The 15,762-nt window shown below is 38.2% G+C and overlaps 1 protein-coding gene across 20 annotated transcripts in view; it reads left to right on the top strand.

Annotated features, from left to right (window-relative positions):
- GPHN (gephyrin) overlaps positions 1 to 15,762 on the top strand; it is a 273,273-nt gene that overhangs the window by 100,887 nt on the left and 156,624 nt on the right. For all 20 annotated transcript variants that reach the window (XM_060274140.1, XM_060274146.1, XM_060274078.1 and 17 more), the window contains exon 3: positions 10,693 to 10,750. Coding sequence is in view for 17 of the 20 variants with exons in the window: in XM_060274078.1 (XP_060130061.1) it covers positions 10,693 to 10,750 (58 nt within the window). In the remaining 3 variants the exon portion in view is untranslated. The remainder of the gene's footprint in view (positions 1 to 10,692; positions 10,751 to 15,762) is intronic.

The following is a 15,762-nucleotide window of genomic DNA, read 5'->3' as shown; positions in this document are numbered from 1 at the left end:
AGTCAAGAAGTTATGTTAGTGCAACTGTGTTTCTCCCCAGTCTTCTCCTGCATGCTGGATATTGGCTCAGGACGGGGCTGGGAGAACTCCCAGCAAACCGGGGAGAGGGTTGATCCTTCCACCTGGCAAGCTAAAAAACTTGCATTGTCAGAACAATTGCAATAGCACTATATTGAATTTCCTATTGTGTTGTTTTGTTCTTGATTGGTTTTATTTTGTGCAGTAAGTGCTTTATGCAGTTTTATATTGTTAGCCACCCTGGGTTCCTTGTGAAGAAAGGGTGGCACATGAAGTAAATAAATATGTTTCTAAGAAGGCAAGGATTGGGGATAAAGTCTCACTTATTTGTGGGAGCTTGTGGCTAGATAAACAAGCTTCTTTCTTAAGACATCATGCAATTTTGTCCAGTAGAGAAGAAATCTTCATTTTTGATGTTGGTAGTCTAGGTGGCCAATGAGACTTTTACTTAGAGGACAAATCCACCTCCCTAATGCTCTGAACTTAGATTATAAAAGTCCTTGTCAATTCCAATTAGAGGGGCCATGTGAAAAGAGCTTAACTCCTGGATGTTTGTTCAGCGACAAAACTCTGGATATCTGTTTACCTATTACAGTGAACTACGGATAATGTGGGTTGGTGGAATGATTTTTGTTATTTTTTTGGTTGATGTTGAAGCCAGGAAAACCGTTATATGGCCACAGTCTTAAGCTAGAAATCATAGTTTTAAGATTATGACTACTGTACATGCATGGCTTCAACATCAGCTAAAAATATTTTCTTCTCCCCTGCATTGCTCTGTTATTTATATATTCATTTATATACTGCTTAACTATAATAGTCTCTAAGCAGTTCACCATCTAGCCAACAAGGTTCTGGAGAACTTGGAAGCTTGCTCACAATATTGTGATATTTTGGTTGGCCTAGTATTGCCCTAATATGGATTTTGGAATTTTCTTGCGGGCCAACACCATTAGTTTTTACAGGGAATAAAAAGTCCCAGACACTCTAGGTTGTACTTTTGACCTACATTGGAATAAAGTGGTTTCTAATAATAAAATGGGATAATTTTTCCAAATAGGATCATAATAGACTTACCCAACATGAATCCTGGCCACCCAAAGAATTGTGTACTGCTTGAAATACTGCCTCTTGATTGGGAAAAAATGCATGCAGGCAATTCCCTTGCTTAAAATTGCTTAAGCATGTATTGGATGTGTTTATCCCCGGAATACCCCTTATGGAGAACGAGATTGCTGTGCTCTGCCTCCAAACTGCTTTGGACATCCATGTGTGACTGCATTTTAAACTAGCTATTTGCTTATCAGATGTTTGACTACTGAATTGTTTGTGGGATCTTGCTACTGACATGAAGCATATTGAACTATATTCAGACTTATTGTAGTCATGCACATACTACTTTGACCCATATATGGATATTTAATGTTGTCAGAGCACAACAGTTAGGTGAAGTAGAAAGGAGTACCCCCACTGCTGCCCCAATATGTAGATCAGGAAGAATATTGTCTCAGCTTGACCATATTGTTGCTTAGCTCAGTTATGAATGAAAGAACTTTCCTGGCCACTGGCCATGCTGGGGCTGAATACAGTTTATCTAGCAACATGTGGAGGGCCACATGATCTCCACATCTCCTCTTGAAAGGCCAAAATCTTTAAGTCAATGAAGTTTATTGTAAGAATTTTTTATATATAATCAAACAAAATATTGCATGCACAGCGCTAACTGAACTAAAAGAACTGTTCTCCAAAGTGTGTTGGTGATGTGGGGGGGGGGGCATCAAGGTAGTAGGTGGTGGTCTGGATCACCACAAATGCACTTTAGCCTATATATCTGCTGTTGTTGAAAATAAAACATTATTCTAAATTGTGGATTGGAATAAATTCTAATTTGATTTATTTTTATTCACATCTCTTAGTAAAATCAAGATTATATATACATAATATTTAAGTCTGTGAATATGTATACACTGTATAAAGTATATGATGAGTCTAATAAATGCTGACACTGTTTTTTCCCCTGTAAACATATGTTTTGAATTAACAAACCATATTTTCCGTGTATAAGATGACACCTATACTTACCATATTAACCTAATTTATCATTAAATTTTTTTAAGGAAAAAAAGTTGTCTTATACATGGAAAAATACAGTATTTAATACAGTGAACACACAGGGAAAGTGCTGGTACCAGTAATTCAATATTTACTGGGGAGAGTCCCCTAGTGGATTTCATATACTATGCCTATCCCTTTAGTTATGCAAATGACAGTGTTGTGCATTTTTTAGATAAGGGAAGGTTGCCAACTTCGGAGGCCCGTGGGCACCTGCCTCCTACAACCACACACTCCCTGGCCTCTCCAACACATGCCATCACATGCCCCCCATTCCCCCTAAACACTGAAACAACACATTTAATGGAACCTAATATTTTCATATGTTTCCTTTCCAAAAACCACAGAAATCAATGATAAAAAACTTGTCAGTTTTCTCATGATTGCTCGAGCTCCACAGTGTGTGGAATAGAAAGCTAAGAATGATTTGCGTGCAGATACAGCCCATGATCAGTAATGATGTTATGCAACATCACAAATTGTACTTTTTTATAACTTACCCTTCATGAATCTACAGTTTTTCTTGGTCTTTTAAGCACAAATCCGAATAGGAAGGATGAAGTAAATGCCTGGGATCACCAAATTTGTCCCTTTCCTGTTTTGCCTTATGAAGTAGCTAAGCCTTGCTGCATTGTCAGAGGAATCTTCCTGTGAGTCAACTATGCCTATATTTTGCTGACAGGATGAGTTAAATAGTGGGAAATGAGGGTCTTCTCTGATGCAGGAGTGGTACTTGGGTTGTGATGCATGTAGCTCTGTTCATAACACCATTGTGACTAATGATGATACCAGTAATGAAAAATGAGAATAAGAAACTCTGTTTCAAAGAATTTAATGAAGCAACAAGAAAGGGCATATCTTTGCAGCGTGAGGCCAGTGAACATACAGACTTTGAGAAGACATTGATTGCTTCATTTTTTACATTCCAGTGCATTTGTAGGGCAATACCTCTTCCCCTATAAAAGGTGTTCACAGGGACTTACATAAAATAGGAAGTTTGACAGCTGAGCTGTGAAACCTTAGTTCATATATATTTTTCTGTTGTGAAGTGGTGTGGGGAAAGTGAAAGTTGAAGAAAAGAGGTGGTGAGCTGGAAGAGGATGCAAAACCCTTCCATGTATCATTGCAGCACTATACCATGCATCCTGTTTTATTTGCAACAAGCAACTCAAGTTCCAAATCAATCCCAGATGTCTTGCAGTGTGCCTTCTGCTGGAAATCTCAACATGATAGTGAATGAATATTCTGCTGTTCTTCTTGTTCATGACATTCCATCTTACTGTACTGCCACACACAAAACCCCTTTGTGGTATGTAGGGATAGCGGATAATTATGACAAAAAACAAATAGGTGCAGAAATTACTGCTATGAACATTTACCTGGATGTAAGCTACATTGAACCCAGTGGAACTTATTCTGAGTAAACATGTAAGATTATACATGTATATCTCATAAGATTGGGTTTTTACTCCAAATACCATCAGAACAGTAGTCTAGTCTATGATGTTGTTGAAGGTAAAGGGACCCCTGACCATTAGGTCCAGTCGTGACCGACTCTGGGGTTGTGCGCTCATCTCGCGTTATTGGCCGAGGGAGCCGGCGTATAGCTTCCAGGTCATGTGGCCAGCATGACAAAGCCGCTTCTGGCAAACCAGAGCAGCACATGGAAACGCCGTTTACCTTCCCGCTGTAGCGGTTCCTATTTATCTACTTGCATTTTGACGTGCTTTCGAACTGCTAGGTTGGCAGGAGCTGGGACCAAGCAGCGGGAGCTCACCCCGTCACAGGGATTCGAACCGCCAACCTTCTGATCAGCAAGCCCTAGGCTCAGTGGTTTAACCACAGCGCCACCTGGGTCCCTATGATGTTGTTAGCAGTGTCTTTAAAGTACTCTTTTACACTAAAAAGTGAAGGGAATGAGAAGGATGTGAATATGATATGCATATGCAGGATTTCTAGTTTTTCCTGGCTGGGTGCTAACAGCTGGGTGCATGGCGGGCAAAAAATCAGCAGGTGAATTGCTCCCATATCATAAGGCTACCGGGGGGTGGGGGTGGGGAGTTGAAACATCAGACTTTCAAAACTCCCAATGAAGAAATTGAAGATTGTTCAAAAATTGCAAAAACAGCATTTCAAAGAATACAATGCTGTGTATGTTTGCTATGGAGAAAGCTTCTCTAATCTCTTTTGGATTTTCTGTTTAAGTAAATAGACTAAGGCTGCAATCCTAGATGCTTACCTGGAAGTAAGCCCAGTTGATTTAATTGTAGTGCCCCTTTGTTGGAATGATGGACAGTTAAATATCCAAGACTTCTTTATCAATGGATAAAATTTCTGAAATCAGAGAATGAAAAAATTATTTTTGCAGCTGTTGCTCATGTCATAGGACTTTTGGGGTTGGAAGCTCTTGTGTGGAAGTCTTAGCGGCTACTGGAGCAAAAACAAGGAATAATCTTATTGCATAATTATAATAAGATGTATTAATGAAACTGTTAAATGTTTAATGCTGCAATCCAGTTTATGGATTGAATTCTGTGACACTTGCTTATGAATAAACATTTATAGACTTGCCCTGTATGCAATTGTACATTTTTTTCAAAACTGAGAGAAATTTGCTCAGTCCTCTTTTTCTCTTCTGGAGCTTCAGATGGATGCTCCTGCCCCCCCCCCCCCGGTAACTGTTTGCCCCTGCCTTTAGAGCCTCAACGGTCCACCTCTGTCCCACACCTCGCTTCTCAGTGTCAAGCTTCCCTTTTCCCTCTTCCCTTTGTGCCACCCCCTAGGCTTGGCTAGTAGCTTCCCTGCTTTCTCTCCTCCTGTCCCATCCCCCACACTGCCATCCTTCACACTTGCTCCCTACCCTTTACCACAGAGAATGATCTTCCCGGGTGACCTCATTTCCCCTTCTCAGCATTCCCTACAGGATGTAACACACTAGTGAGCAACTAAAGGGAAAAAAGCTTTTCAAATGAACACAAATAGATCTGTGTAGAGAGAACGGCTGTACAGAGCTACACATGATAGAAGCACCAATTTTTAAAAGGCACACATGTACACAAAGAATCTCTGTGGGGAGATGGCTAATTGATAGGGAATTAGTTACTCCATTTGCTATGAAAAGACAATGACAAAACACACACATACTTTAAAAAAGCACAAAGCACTTCAAAGGCAGCGAGGAAGGGGGGATGCAGAGAAGGCTGTGAAATCCTGTAGTAAATGCAATTATGTTGCCTCAAAATAATTAAGATTCTGCCCATGGTGTGTGGACAGTGAGAAGAATAATGTATTTGGCAGCAACCAAACTGCAGCAGAACAGAGACAACTTATCTTAGGGTGAATACATGATGCAATGAACATTACTAACTTAATATATCCCTACTGGTGAGCCTGTATAAGGATGGAGCTAGAATAAAGTTTCTTCCCACTATAACATATCCTGCTAACTACTGACGTAAGCAAAAAACAAAACATGGGTCAACTGACAGGAGTATACTTCTAGCAATACAGTTAGACCTAGGTGCTTCATAAGGCGATGTAGGACTGGAACAATTTGGGTCATTTTTGCTCTATTGCAAGTACTTCATCATCCCCTTCTCAATTTGGGCCTTAAAAACCCTAAAAGGAAAAGTGTGGGTGCACGGAGGGTAAGTTGTAAGCAAGTATCTCTTGTTGTTTTGTACATCATTACTGATCACAGGGTACATCTGTTAAGACATCAGCTTTCACTTCTGGTTTGTGGACATTTAGCCAACATAAGATACCTATAACTCTGAACATAAACAGCATTTCCCCCCCAATATTGAATATAACCTATGAGAAAGTAGAGCATATGCATGATGGATCTGATAAAATGTGAGTAGTGTGTGCTTTAGGTGGGAAACACTCAATTTTAATAATTAGTTTTTGGATGGCAGTGAAAGATATTGTATTATTTGAATATTATTATCTACTGAGCAAAAGATCATGTTAATTAAAGTGGCATCTGAGCACTTCTGCAAATAACAACAACTGGGCTAGATGGAGTTATTTTTAGATTGCGTCACTGAATTCAGCTGACTCATTTATTAAGGTTTTAAAAGTGACTTATTTTATTGCAATTTTCTAAACATAAAATTGTATATAATGAAATTACATGAACAGAGCAATATGGACCACAGTCCCAAAACAACTATAATTTTATTTGAAATCTGATTTCATACTAAATGCTTTTCTAAACATGGGTGGCAATAGGGAGTGAAGCTTATGATTTCAATACTTCAATTATTCATGACTGTTGTACAACACAATTCAACACATACCAAGACATTCTGTATATTCAACAACAAAAGACCTGATGTGGAAGAAATCAAAATGATAAAATATTTTATTTTCCATATTCTGTAGTTTGGGATGACACACCACAAACAACAAGGCACATTCTTCCCATATGTGTTCTTTGATTTGTTCATACTATCTCTATATAAAAAGAGTTTTAAAAATACAATTTGGCAAAACATTTTTTAATATATATTTTTAATATTAGAAGTATAATGCATGTTACTAGCATTACAGTGGTACCTTGGTTTGTGACCACAATTGGTTCCGGGGAGCCGGTCGCTCCCTGAGTTCGTTGTTCCCTGAGGCATGCTTCTGTGTGTGCGTGAAGCGCCGCTAGAGCGCATCTGCGCATCCGAGTGCTGCAGAACCCGGATGTAAACACTTCCGGGTCCGCGGTAGTCGGAAACCAAAGCGGTCGCTCCCTGAGGCAGTCGCAAACCGAGGTACCACTGTGTTTTTAGAAATGTGTGCAACAACTTATGCTAAACTAGTCAGTAATAGCTTTCTATAGTAGTATTGTTGTTGTGTTTAGTCGTTTAGTCGTGTCCGACTCTTCGTGACCCCATGTAGTAGTATTAAGGTACTATTAAGATGTTACTGAAGCTTTCTAGCTCACCCAGGTAAGTTCTAGCAGCTCTTTGTCATTTCTCCTGAAGTTAGCAAGCAAGAGGAGAAAGTTGCTGATCCTAAGACAAATACATAGTAAGCTGGAACTAAATCCACAGTTGATCATGGAGTAGTACAGCCATCCCCAGCCTGGTGCCTTACATTTGTCTTGAACTACAAGTTCCATCAGCCCCAGTCTGTAATGATGGGAGTTGTATTCCCAGGATGGGGAAGGCTAGTATGTAGCCATACAGTTTGGCTAAAAAAAACCCCAAACAAATGAGCGCAGGTTTTGCTCTGCAAACCCAAAATCCAAGACTTAAATGTCAATTTAACTCTTGCTCTCTAACCCTGGTTTGAAAAAAGGACATGGTTAGAGTTAAGAAATGTCTAGTTTTTAGAAACAGCCAACCTGAATCAGATTACTTTCAGAAGCTGTAATCTTTATGCGTTGTTTGACTCTTTTGTAACTGGATTGCACAGTATTGGAAATCTTTCTCACCTAAGATGTTCCTGTAACAGAATTTGGGTCAATGAAAGATTTAATCTGAGTGTATGACAATTTTCTTAGACTGAGCCAATTTCTAGAAGCATATGTGTACATGTGTGTGTGGTGCCCACATATTGCATGTTTGCTTTGAAAAGCACTAATGTAACACGTTTCATGCAACAATCAGTATGTGTAGCTAACTTGCGAGAGTGATACTCAAAGTGACACACAAAACAAAGGTGTTAGGGTTAGTCCATAAAGAAGCTTGGTAACTATTTTGTGACTCCTGTTGGTCCTGGTTTACTTTATTGTGGGTTTTGAGAATAAACTAACAAAGATGGGTCTTTGTTTGTAATATAGCCCACAAGATTGAGAAAAAAATTGTTACCCAATTTTGGAGTTATCTTTTAAATTGAAGTTGGTTCTTGTATCAGTGATATAGCGTGCCTAGTACATGAGGACCTACTGCCTGTAGGGGCCCCCCAAATTTGAGAACTCTTATTAACAGAAATCTGTTCAGAAGGTATGTAATTGTATACTGGTGTATACGCCATCTACATCATGAGAGGGAATGCAATCATACTTCCGTTAACAACCACAATTGGTTCCGGGGAGCCGGTCGCTCCCCGAGGCACGCTTCTGCGCGTGTGCAAAGCGCCGATAGAGTGCTTCTGCGCATCCGAGCCCCGCAGAACCCAGATGTAAACACTTCCGGGTCCGCGATGGTTGAAAACCGAAGCGGTCGCAAACAGAGGCGGTCTCAAACAGAGGTTTGACTGTATAACGTATTTTTCCGTCTATAAGACGCCCCCATGTATAAGACGACCCCTATTTTTGGAGACTCAGATTTAAGAAAATGGGGGGAAGATGGCTCAGAGTATAAAACACCTCCTAATTTTTGACATTATTTTAAAGGAAAAAACCCTAGTCTTATACATGGAAAAATATGGTATTTCATATGGGGAGTTGCAACAAAATGTAATCACCACTGATCGGTATTCTGATATTTCTTGCTGGTGTGTTGGGAAGAGGGAATGATAGTGTTTACAAGCCACTAGATGTTCTCATGTGGGCTTAACTTTTGAATATAGTGTGTGCACATAAAATCCAATATGTGTAGGGTCAGACTGTGGAATTGATTCCTAGATTTTACCAGGGCTATCAATTACACTGTGTAATTATGCAATTTATAGCAATTTCCTTAAGAACAAATCAAAACAGACTTCAGATCAATAAAAGTGGTAAAAAGCTTACCACCAGAAACTGAAGTGTATTCCTCTGCCAGAGGAGTTAGTACACTGCAATGGTCTAAGGTTGAATGACTAGCTTTAAACCCAATCTGTTTTTCACCAATGATGCTATTAGTTCTATCCAAGATAAAAGCTTACATTTAAAAGATCTGACATAAAGTTTCCCAACAACTGAAAGAAGGCTGATGTGATGGTAATTAGATGGATTAGTCCTAACACCTTCTTTTCAAATAGAAGCTATAATTGCTTTGCTCCTAATGTGAGGGGTCTTTCCAGTTTTGTTAACAGAAGTAAAAGAACTGAGAGTAGAGGAGCCCACCATATTGGATGAGATTTTAAGAGATCAGGTAGTATAGAATATGGGTCAGAGGCTTTGCCAGGTTTGAGCTGGGCAATCAGATCAGTAATATAACAAGAAGTTACAAATGGAGGTAGTTGAAGAGGTGGTTGAAGAATTGGCAGATTCTTGAAAAATTTCAGAAAAATAACTTCCCACTTGCATGGAAATAAACAAGTGGGAGTTTCATAGTGATTTGTTAGTGCCCTTGTAGTAATTCACTACTCTTTTTTTCAAGGGCACATATTAGTAAATTCCATTTTTATCTCTGCAGCTCTTTTCTTCCGGTAATATCTAATATTAATGCAGATCAGGGGGGAAATTGCTGGCACCTAGCAGGAAAAGAACGTACAAGTATTTGTACTTAGCTGTTGTAATGTGTTTTAACATAGCTGCCAAGTTTTCCCTTTTCTCACGAGGAAGCCTATTCAGCATAAGGGAAAATCCCTTAAAATAAGGGATAACTTGGCAGCTATGGTTTTAATCTAAATGTATGCTTCATTCTGTACTGAATTTTATTGGTTTGTGACCATAATAAGCTTTTTTCTACTACTGTATAAACTTCTATATACCGTACTTTTCTGTGTACAAGATGAGGTCCCCCCCCCCATTTCTTAAGTTTAAAAACGTGGGTCGTCTTATGCATTTGTTGTTTAGTCGTGTCCGACTCTTCGTGACCCCATGGACCAGAGCACGCCAGTCTTATACATGGAATATAGCAATTAAATATATTAATAAAGACAGTACTTGCCGCCATTCATGCTCTGGCAGTTGCAGCTCCTCGCAGTGGTGAGCCACAGGGCCTCCGTAGTTTGCTTGCCTCCTCCCACTCAGCCCGCCCTACAGCTGGGAGGGAGGCTGAAGCTGGTGTGCATGCACATGAAAGCTTATATCCAAAACAAACTTAGTTGGTTTCTAAGGTGCTACTGGAGAATTTTTTTAATTTTTTAATTTATTTTGACTGCGTCAGACCAACACGGCTACCTACCTGAATCTAGGGATGACTTTGTAACCATTAGAAGTACTTTACTGAAGTTTTGTTTTGTTAACATCTGTTCCCCTCATGCAGAAGAGAAACTAGAGGTGAGACATTTGTAATAGGCAAATAAAAATTGCAAGCACATTTAAAACAAGAGCTTCTTTAAGCCTCATGTATGCAAATGTCCACTATGTTAGCTAATGTACCAACTTCAGATGTTTTGTCTAGCATATAGGGTCTGACACTTCTGTTTCTAGTGTATCTGAAGAAGTGTGCATGCACACGAAAGCTCATACCAAAATATAAACTTAGTTGGTCTTTAAGGTGCTACTGAAGGAATTTTTTTTAATTTTTTTAATTTTTTTATTTTGCTTCGACTCAGACCAACACGGCTACCTACCTGTAACTTTGTCTAGCATGCCACTGTGCACTGTTGCAGCAATGCATAAGCATAAGCTTCTTGGGTATCTAAGCACAGTTTGCTCCTAGAAGTGAACCATAGAAATGGGCTTATGTGGGCTTATTTGTTTATTCCATATTGTTACTGGATTTTGAGAATATTTTCTTTTCCAAATTTCAGGTTAGGCGGGACTGTATCTGCATACAAGATAGTGCCAGATGAAATAGACGAAATCAAGGTATCATTTTAATAACTGTTTTTGTTCAGTGCTTTAATTTTTTTAATGTATGCTGAAATGTACAGTGATGATTTACTGATTTAAAATTAAATTAATTAATGATTAAATTCAAGTTTCTGGTCATTCAACAGCTACCACAACACCTGGAATAACATAATGGAAGTATTGCTTTTGTCTTTTCTATTCATTTGTTCAAGCTCCTTTTTACACGGAATGTTGATTAATTATTTTAGCTGCAATTCTGCAAAGTCAAAACCATTTGCATCAACCTGGGAAACAGCACAAAAGCTTTCCTGTCATACTTTATTTTTAGCTTGTGTATTAATTAATGCTATTGAGCATTTAATTAGGCAATAGTTAGGCTCTGCTTTCTAGTCAAATCAGCAAAGTAAACTGGCTTTTTTTTTAAGTATAACAAAATGATGTGGGGCATCTTAGACTAACAAGTTTCTTATGGCATACGTTTTTGAGGACTACAGTTTATACCATCAGATTATGAAGGGCTTTTCCTGACCTGAGTTTATGCCTCCCAGCACAATATTTTTAGGGGGTAGGGTGAGGTCAGGATGACACTTCATTCATCTGCTAATACGGATTGTGGTCCACAAAAGCATACATCATAACAACTTATTAGTCTTTAAGGTGCCACAATTCTCTTTGGGGGTTTTTTTTTATATAAAACAGTTCAACTCTCTGTAAATTTGATGATTTGGCTAATGGTTCAACATAAAAATCTTATTTAGAATATTTAAAGATTCATTCTTCTAAGTTATTCACAGAAAGCTGTGAGAAGAATGTAGTATAAAAATCTTATTTTTTTAAAGGATTGTTTTAAATGTAGCAAAATAGTCCTTGGTAAAAAGTGAGAAGGGATTACTCTATTTATTCCCAAATCTCACAGATCTACAGTTGCTAGGAATTTGTCTACAACTGTTGCTTTCGGCTTGAATTAGCTGGCCCAGACACAGAGGGCATACTATAATTTCTGCTCTACCTTTCAGCTCAGAGATGCTCTTGTTTCCTAAGGCAATTTGGAAATATTAATATGCAGCATTCCTCAAAAGAAACAGAATATGTAGACAGACAGTGGGGCAATTTGCCAGATTCTTATAAAAGAAGCATTTACTCTGCTTGGCTACCACCCTAGGATTATTAGCTCACCAGCAGCCTAGGTTTATTATTGTCAGTTTATCTTCATTATCAAAGAAACTTTCATATGAACGTTCTTCTGCAGAGACAAGACTATCCTAGCAGCAGTAGTAGAATCCATTCCAACCCTATGCAAAGATGTGATGTTCATATTTGTTTCCAATATTTTAACCTCTGGTTTAAGAATTGTTTTGGGATTATGATGGAACCTATTATTCCCACACAGAATTATGCAGCTATTCAACTCCATCCCCTCAATGTTAGTTCTCTGAAGCAACTAGTAGGAGGAGTGGAATGAATTTGCGTTATATTTTCTTGTAGGAGTTCAATTTTAAAAGACGCATGCAAGTCATGTGAAATCCACACAATTTTAAAGGCTGTTAAGAAAGATATATCTGTGTTATAAAACAGTTATACTGTATAGAAAACCTCTTGGTGCATCCTAACATGTTGTGTAGAACCAAAGGGGGATAATGTTCCAGAAGGCCTGTGAACTCCATCTTGGTAGTCAAGATAAGCTTGGGATTTAATTGGTAGTTGCTGCAAGAATGAGCTCATAAAGTATATGTTACTTGCTTTGATATGCAAATTGGCTTGCTTTGATGCCATGCTTATTTGTGGGTTTTTGTGTTTTTAACACTTCTTGCTTTTATCTGTAAGCCGCCTTGAGTCCAATCAGGGGAAAGCGTGGTATGAATAAATTAATATGATGATAGAACATGTGGGCATCCAATGAAACTGAATGTTGAAGCTGAAAGATTCAGAACAGACAAAACAAAGTGCTTCTTGGCACATCACATATGGCATTCATTCCCATAAGAGGTACTGATGGCCACCAACTTGGGTGGTTTTAGAAGAGGATTAGACAAATTCATGGAGGATAAGGCTGTTGAAGGCTAATAGTCATGTGGGCTCTTTTCTACTCATTTCAGAAACATTACAATCCGGACAGATTTGAAATTGGAAGCGATGGACTTCAGTGACATAACTATATAAATGCCTATCTGCTTTCATCACCATAGACTTACTGCTTGGGGAACACTGTTTATTTTGTTTCCCCCATATTCCTCCATTCCTCTTGTGCCTTTTTTCTTTATAAACCCCAAATTATATCCTCCACCCTGCTGCTGTTTTTTGGCATTCTCTGAAATCTCTTGTGGATGTGTGTGCATACACTTCTGAAATTAGCAACAATACCCGTGGTATTAATTTAAAAACAAAGTACTCTTGACACCTCAGAGAGTAGTTGATTTCATATCAGCACGATCTTTATAAATTTCTTCAGCAGTTATGTTCAATGGTAGCTATAAAGGTTTTCTTTTTTGCCTTTGCTCTTGTTAATTTCATGCAGGTGTAAATAAATGCTGCTGCTGCCTTTTCTATCACTAACAAAAACATAATTTTCTCAATATTTTTTTTCCTTGATTAAATCAAGATACACTTTTGTCCATCCAAATCTGCAGCTGCATCTGTCTGTATCTAGACTAACCTCATTTTGTTTAATCTAGCAGTAGCCTTTCAAATCTGTTTGCTGGGTTTGAAAACTGCTGAGCCTCAAAGCTCCTGACTGAAGTCATGTTGTTTAACCAGATATGGGAGATGCCTTCCAGTTGTCGCTGAACTACAACACACACATCACCCCTGATCATTTTGGCCATCCTATTTGGGGCTGGTGAGGGATGGCAATCTGATATCATCTAGACCAGGCATGGGCAACCTTGGCTCTCCAGATGTTTTGGAACTACAACTCCCATGATCCCTAGCTAACAGGGCCAGTGGTCAGGGATCATGGGAGTTGTAGTTCCAAAACATCTGGAGAGCCAAGGTTGCCTATGCCTGATCTAGACCATTAACACTTACAATGCACTCCCAACCATATTTGCTCAGGAGTGTCTCACTGAGCTCACAAAGAGATAATAAATTTTGGGAAGGGTTATGGATATTTTTTTCTGGCAAAGAAAATGGAAAGAATGCCTGAGAAAAAAGAAAAGAATGAGGAATAAAGAGCTGGAGCCCAGTTTTACCAGAGTTCAGTGTTAGAAAATGAGAAGTCACCCAATGGGTGATTAAGCAATATCAATTAAGATAGATGAGGATAAATCAGAAAAGGAAAATTGAGCTGAAGGTCATCTGTGTAAGGAAAAGAAAGCAACACTTGGAGATAAAAAACATGAAAAGGTTTATTTATTTTGGTTTTATTTTATGTCTGTATTTGTTCAATAGTGATCTATAATTGTATATGGACTATGTAGATTGTCACCAGATCTTGTTAGATAATGCTTTATGCAAAATATTTTTACAGCCTTTTTTCTGGAAATTAAAAAATATATATAAATTAAAAAAACATGAAAATAGAGCCAAATAAAGAAATATATAAAGCAACAAGAAGGAAACCAGGAAATAATATTTAAATGGAATATACAGGGAACCCCTGATTAGCATGCTTGCATGAAATCACATGAAATTTGAATACCCCACCTCTGCCCCTGCCCCACCCCTGCTCTGCAAAAAAGTACTGTCTTACAAGCTGTTTCCAACATGTTACTACATCAGCATTGTTCTGTTATTTGTGAATTAATATTGAAATATTCTTTTAATCATAGCAGCTTTAATTTAATATCAGTTTTGAGTTATATTTTCTTTTTTACAGTCATTTCTTATTTCTTTCCTCTATAGAAAAAATATGTATAAAATCAACTTTTCTTTTTACATCTAGATGGGGCTTGGCTACATTATTAATCCCACCCATCCACCCAGAGAATAATTCCAATATGTAAAGAGACCAATTTTGAAATAAATTGATTATCTTTGCATATTTTTGTAATGTTAGTAATTTTTTAATCACACACACACACACACACACACACACACACACACACAAATGAAAATAAACTAAAGATAAAGAGCATAAAGGAATACTATTACAGTCATACCTCGGGTTGTGAATGTGATCCGTACGGCAGGCACATTTGCAACCTGCAGCATTCACAGCCTGAAGCACTGTGACTGCTTCTGCGCATGCGCGAGTCCCGAAACCTGGAAGTAACGTGTTCCGGTACTTCCAGGTTCGGCGCAGTCCGCAACCTGAAAACGCGCAACCCGCAGCGTTCGTAACCCGAGGTATGACTATAGAGCAGCTTGAAAGCACATAAGGTTGGATTTTATAGGTTCATATTCTTCACAATCTATGTGGATTTCTGCTTAAAAGACAGTTAAAAGATAGCATCAGAAATGTGTTAGATATTCTGGCATATCGTAGTTGTTATACTGTAACGAGAAAAGATGTGTATGTAATCTGCTTAATTTGAACCACATCTCCAACATTTATCTGATCCTAATTTATATATTAAATCCAATTTATAAGGTGTTAAATGCCATTGATAGAGGGTTTTTAAAATAGTTCTCATTTATATCTGTTGAAATAATATTAGAATGGAATGCCCCAAATCGAGTTCTATTTTTTCCTGGTTATTCTTAGATCCAAATCTCGTGCCCTTTTTCTTGCATATGTATCTTTGTTCTGATCCAAGTTTAACCAGACACCACAGAGTTTTTCAATTATGCCTTAATCCAAACGGGAGATAAATAGAATTTCTCATTTGTTCTCTTTCCTGATTTCCCCACGTTTGTATATTAGAGGAGAAATATTTTATAGCTGCAAAAATTTCAGGTACAAATTTCAGTTCGTGAAATAAAAAGTGTCCTCCAAAGCCTCCCCACACTTTCAGACAGGGCACTGAATTAGTGTTTGTTCTTTTTTGGATATTCACAGATATGGGGGAAAGCTTGAGTATACCTACTAATAGCCTGATTTGATTTTCTGTGGCAGTATTTTGTCTGTTTGTATCTTTGGATCACCAGTA

Source organism: Zootoca vivipara, chromosome 1 (assembly GCF_963506605.1).
Source record: "Zootoca vivipara chromosome 1, rZooViv1.1, whole genome shotgun sequence".
NCBI lineage: Eukaryota > Metazoa > Chordata > Lepidosauria > Squamata > Lacertidae > Zootoca > Zootoca vivipara.
The sequence above is the reverse complement of the archived record's forward strand: the minus strand, read 5'-3'. Positions and strand labels throughout refer to the sequence as shown.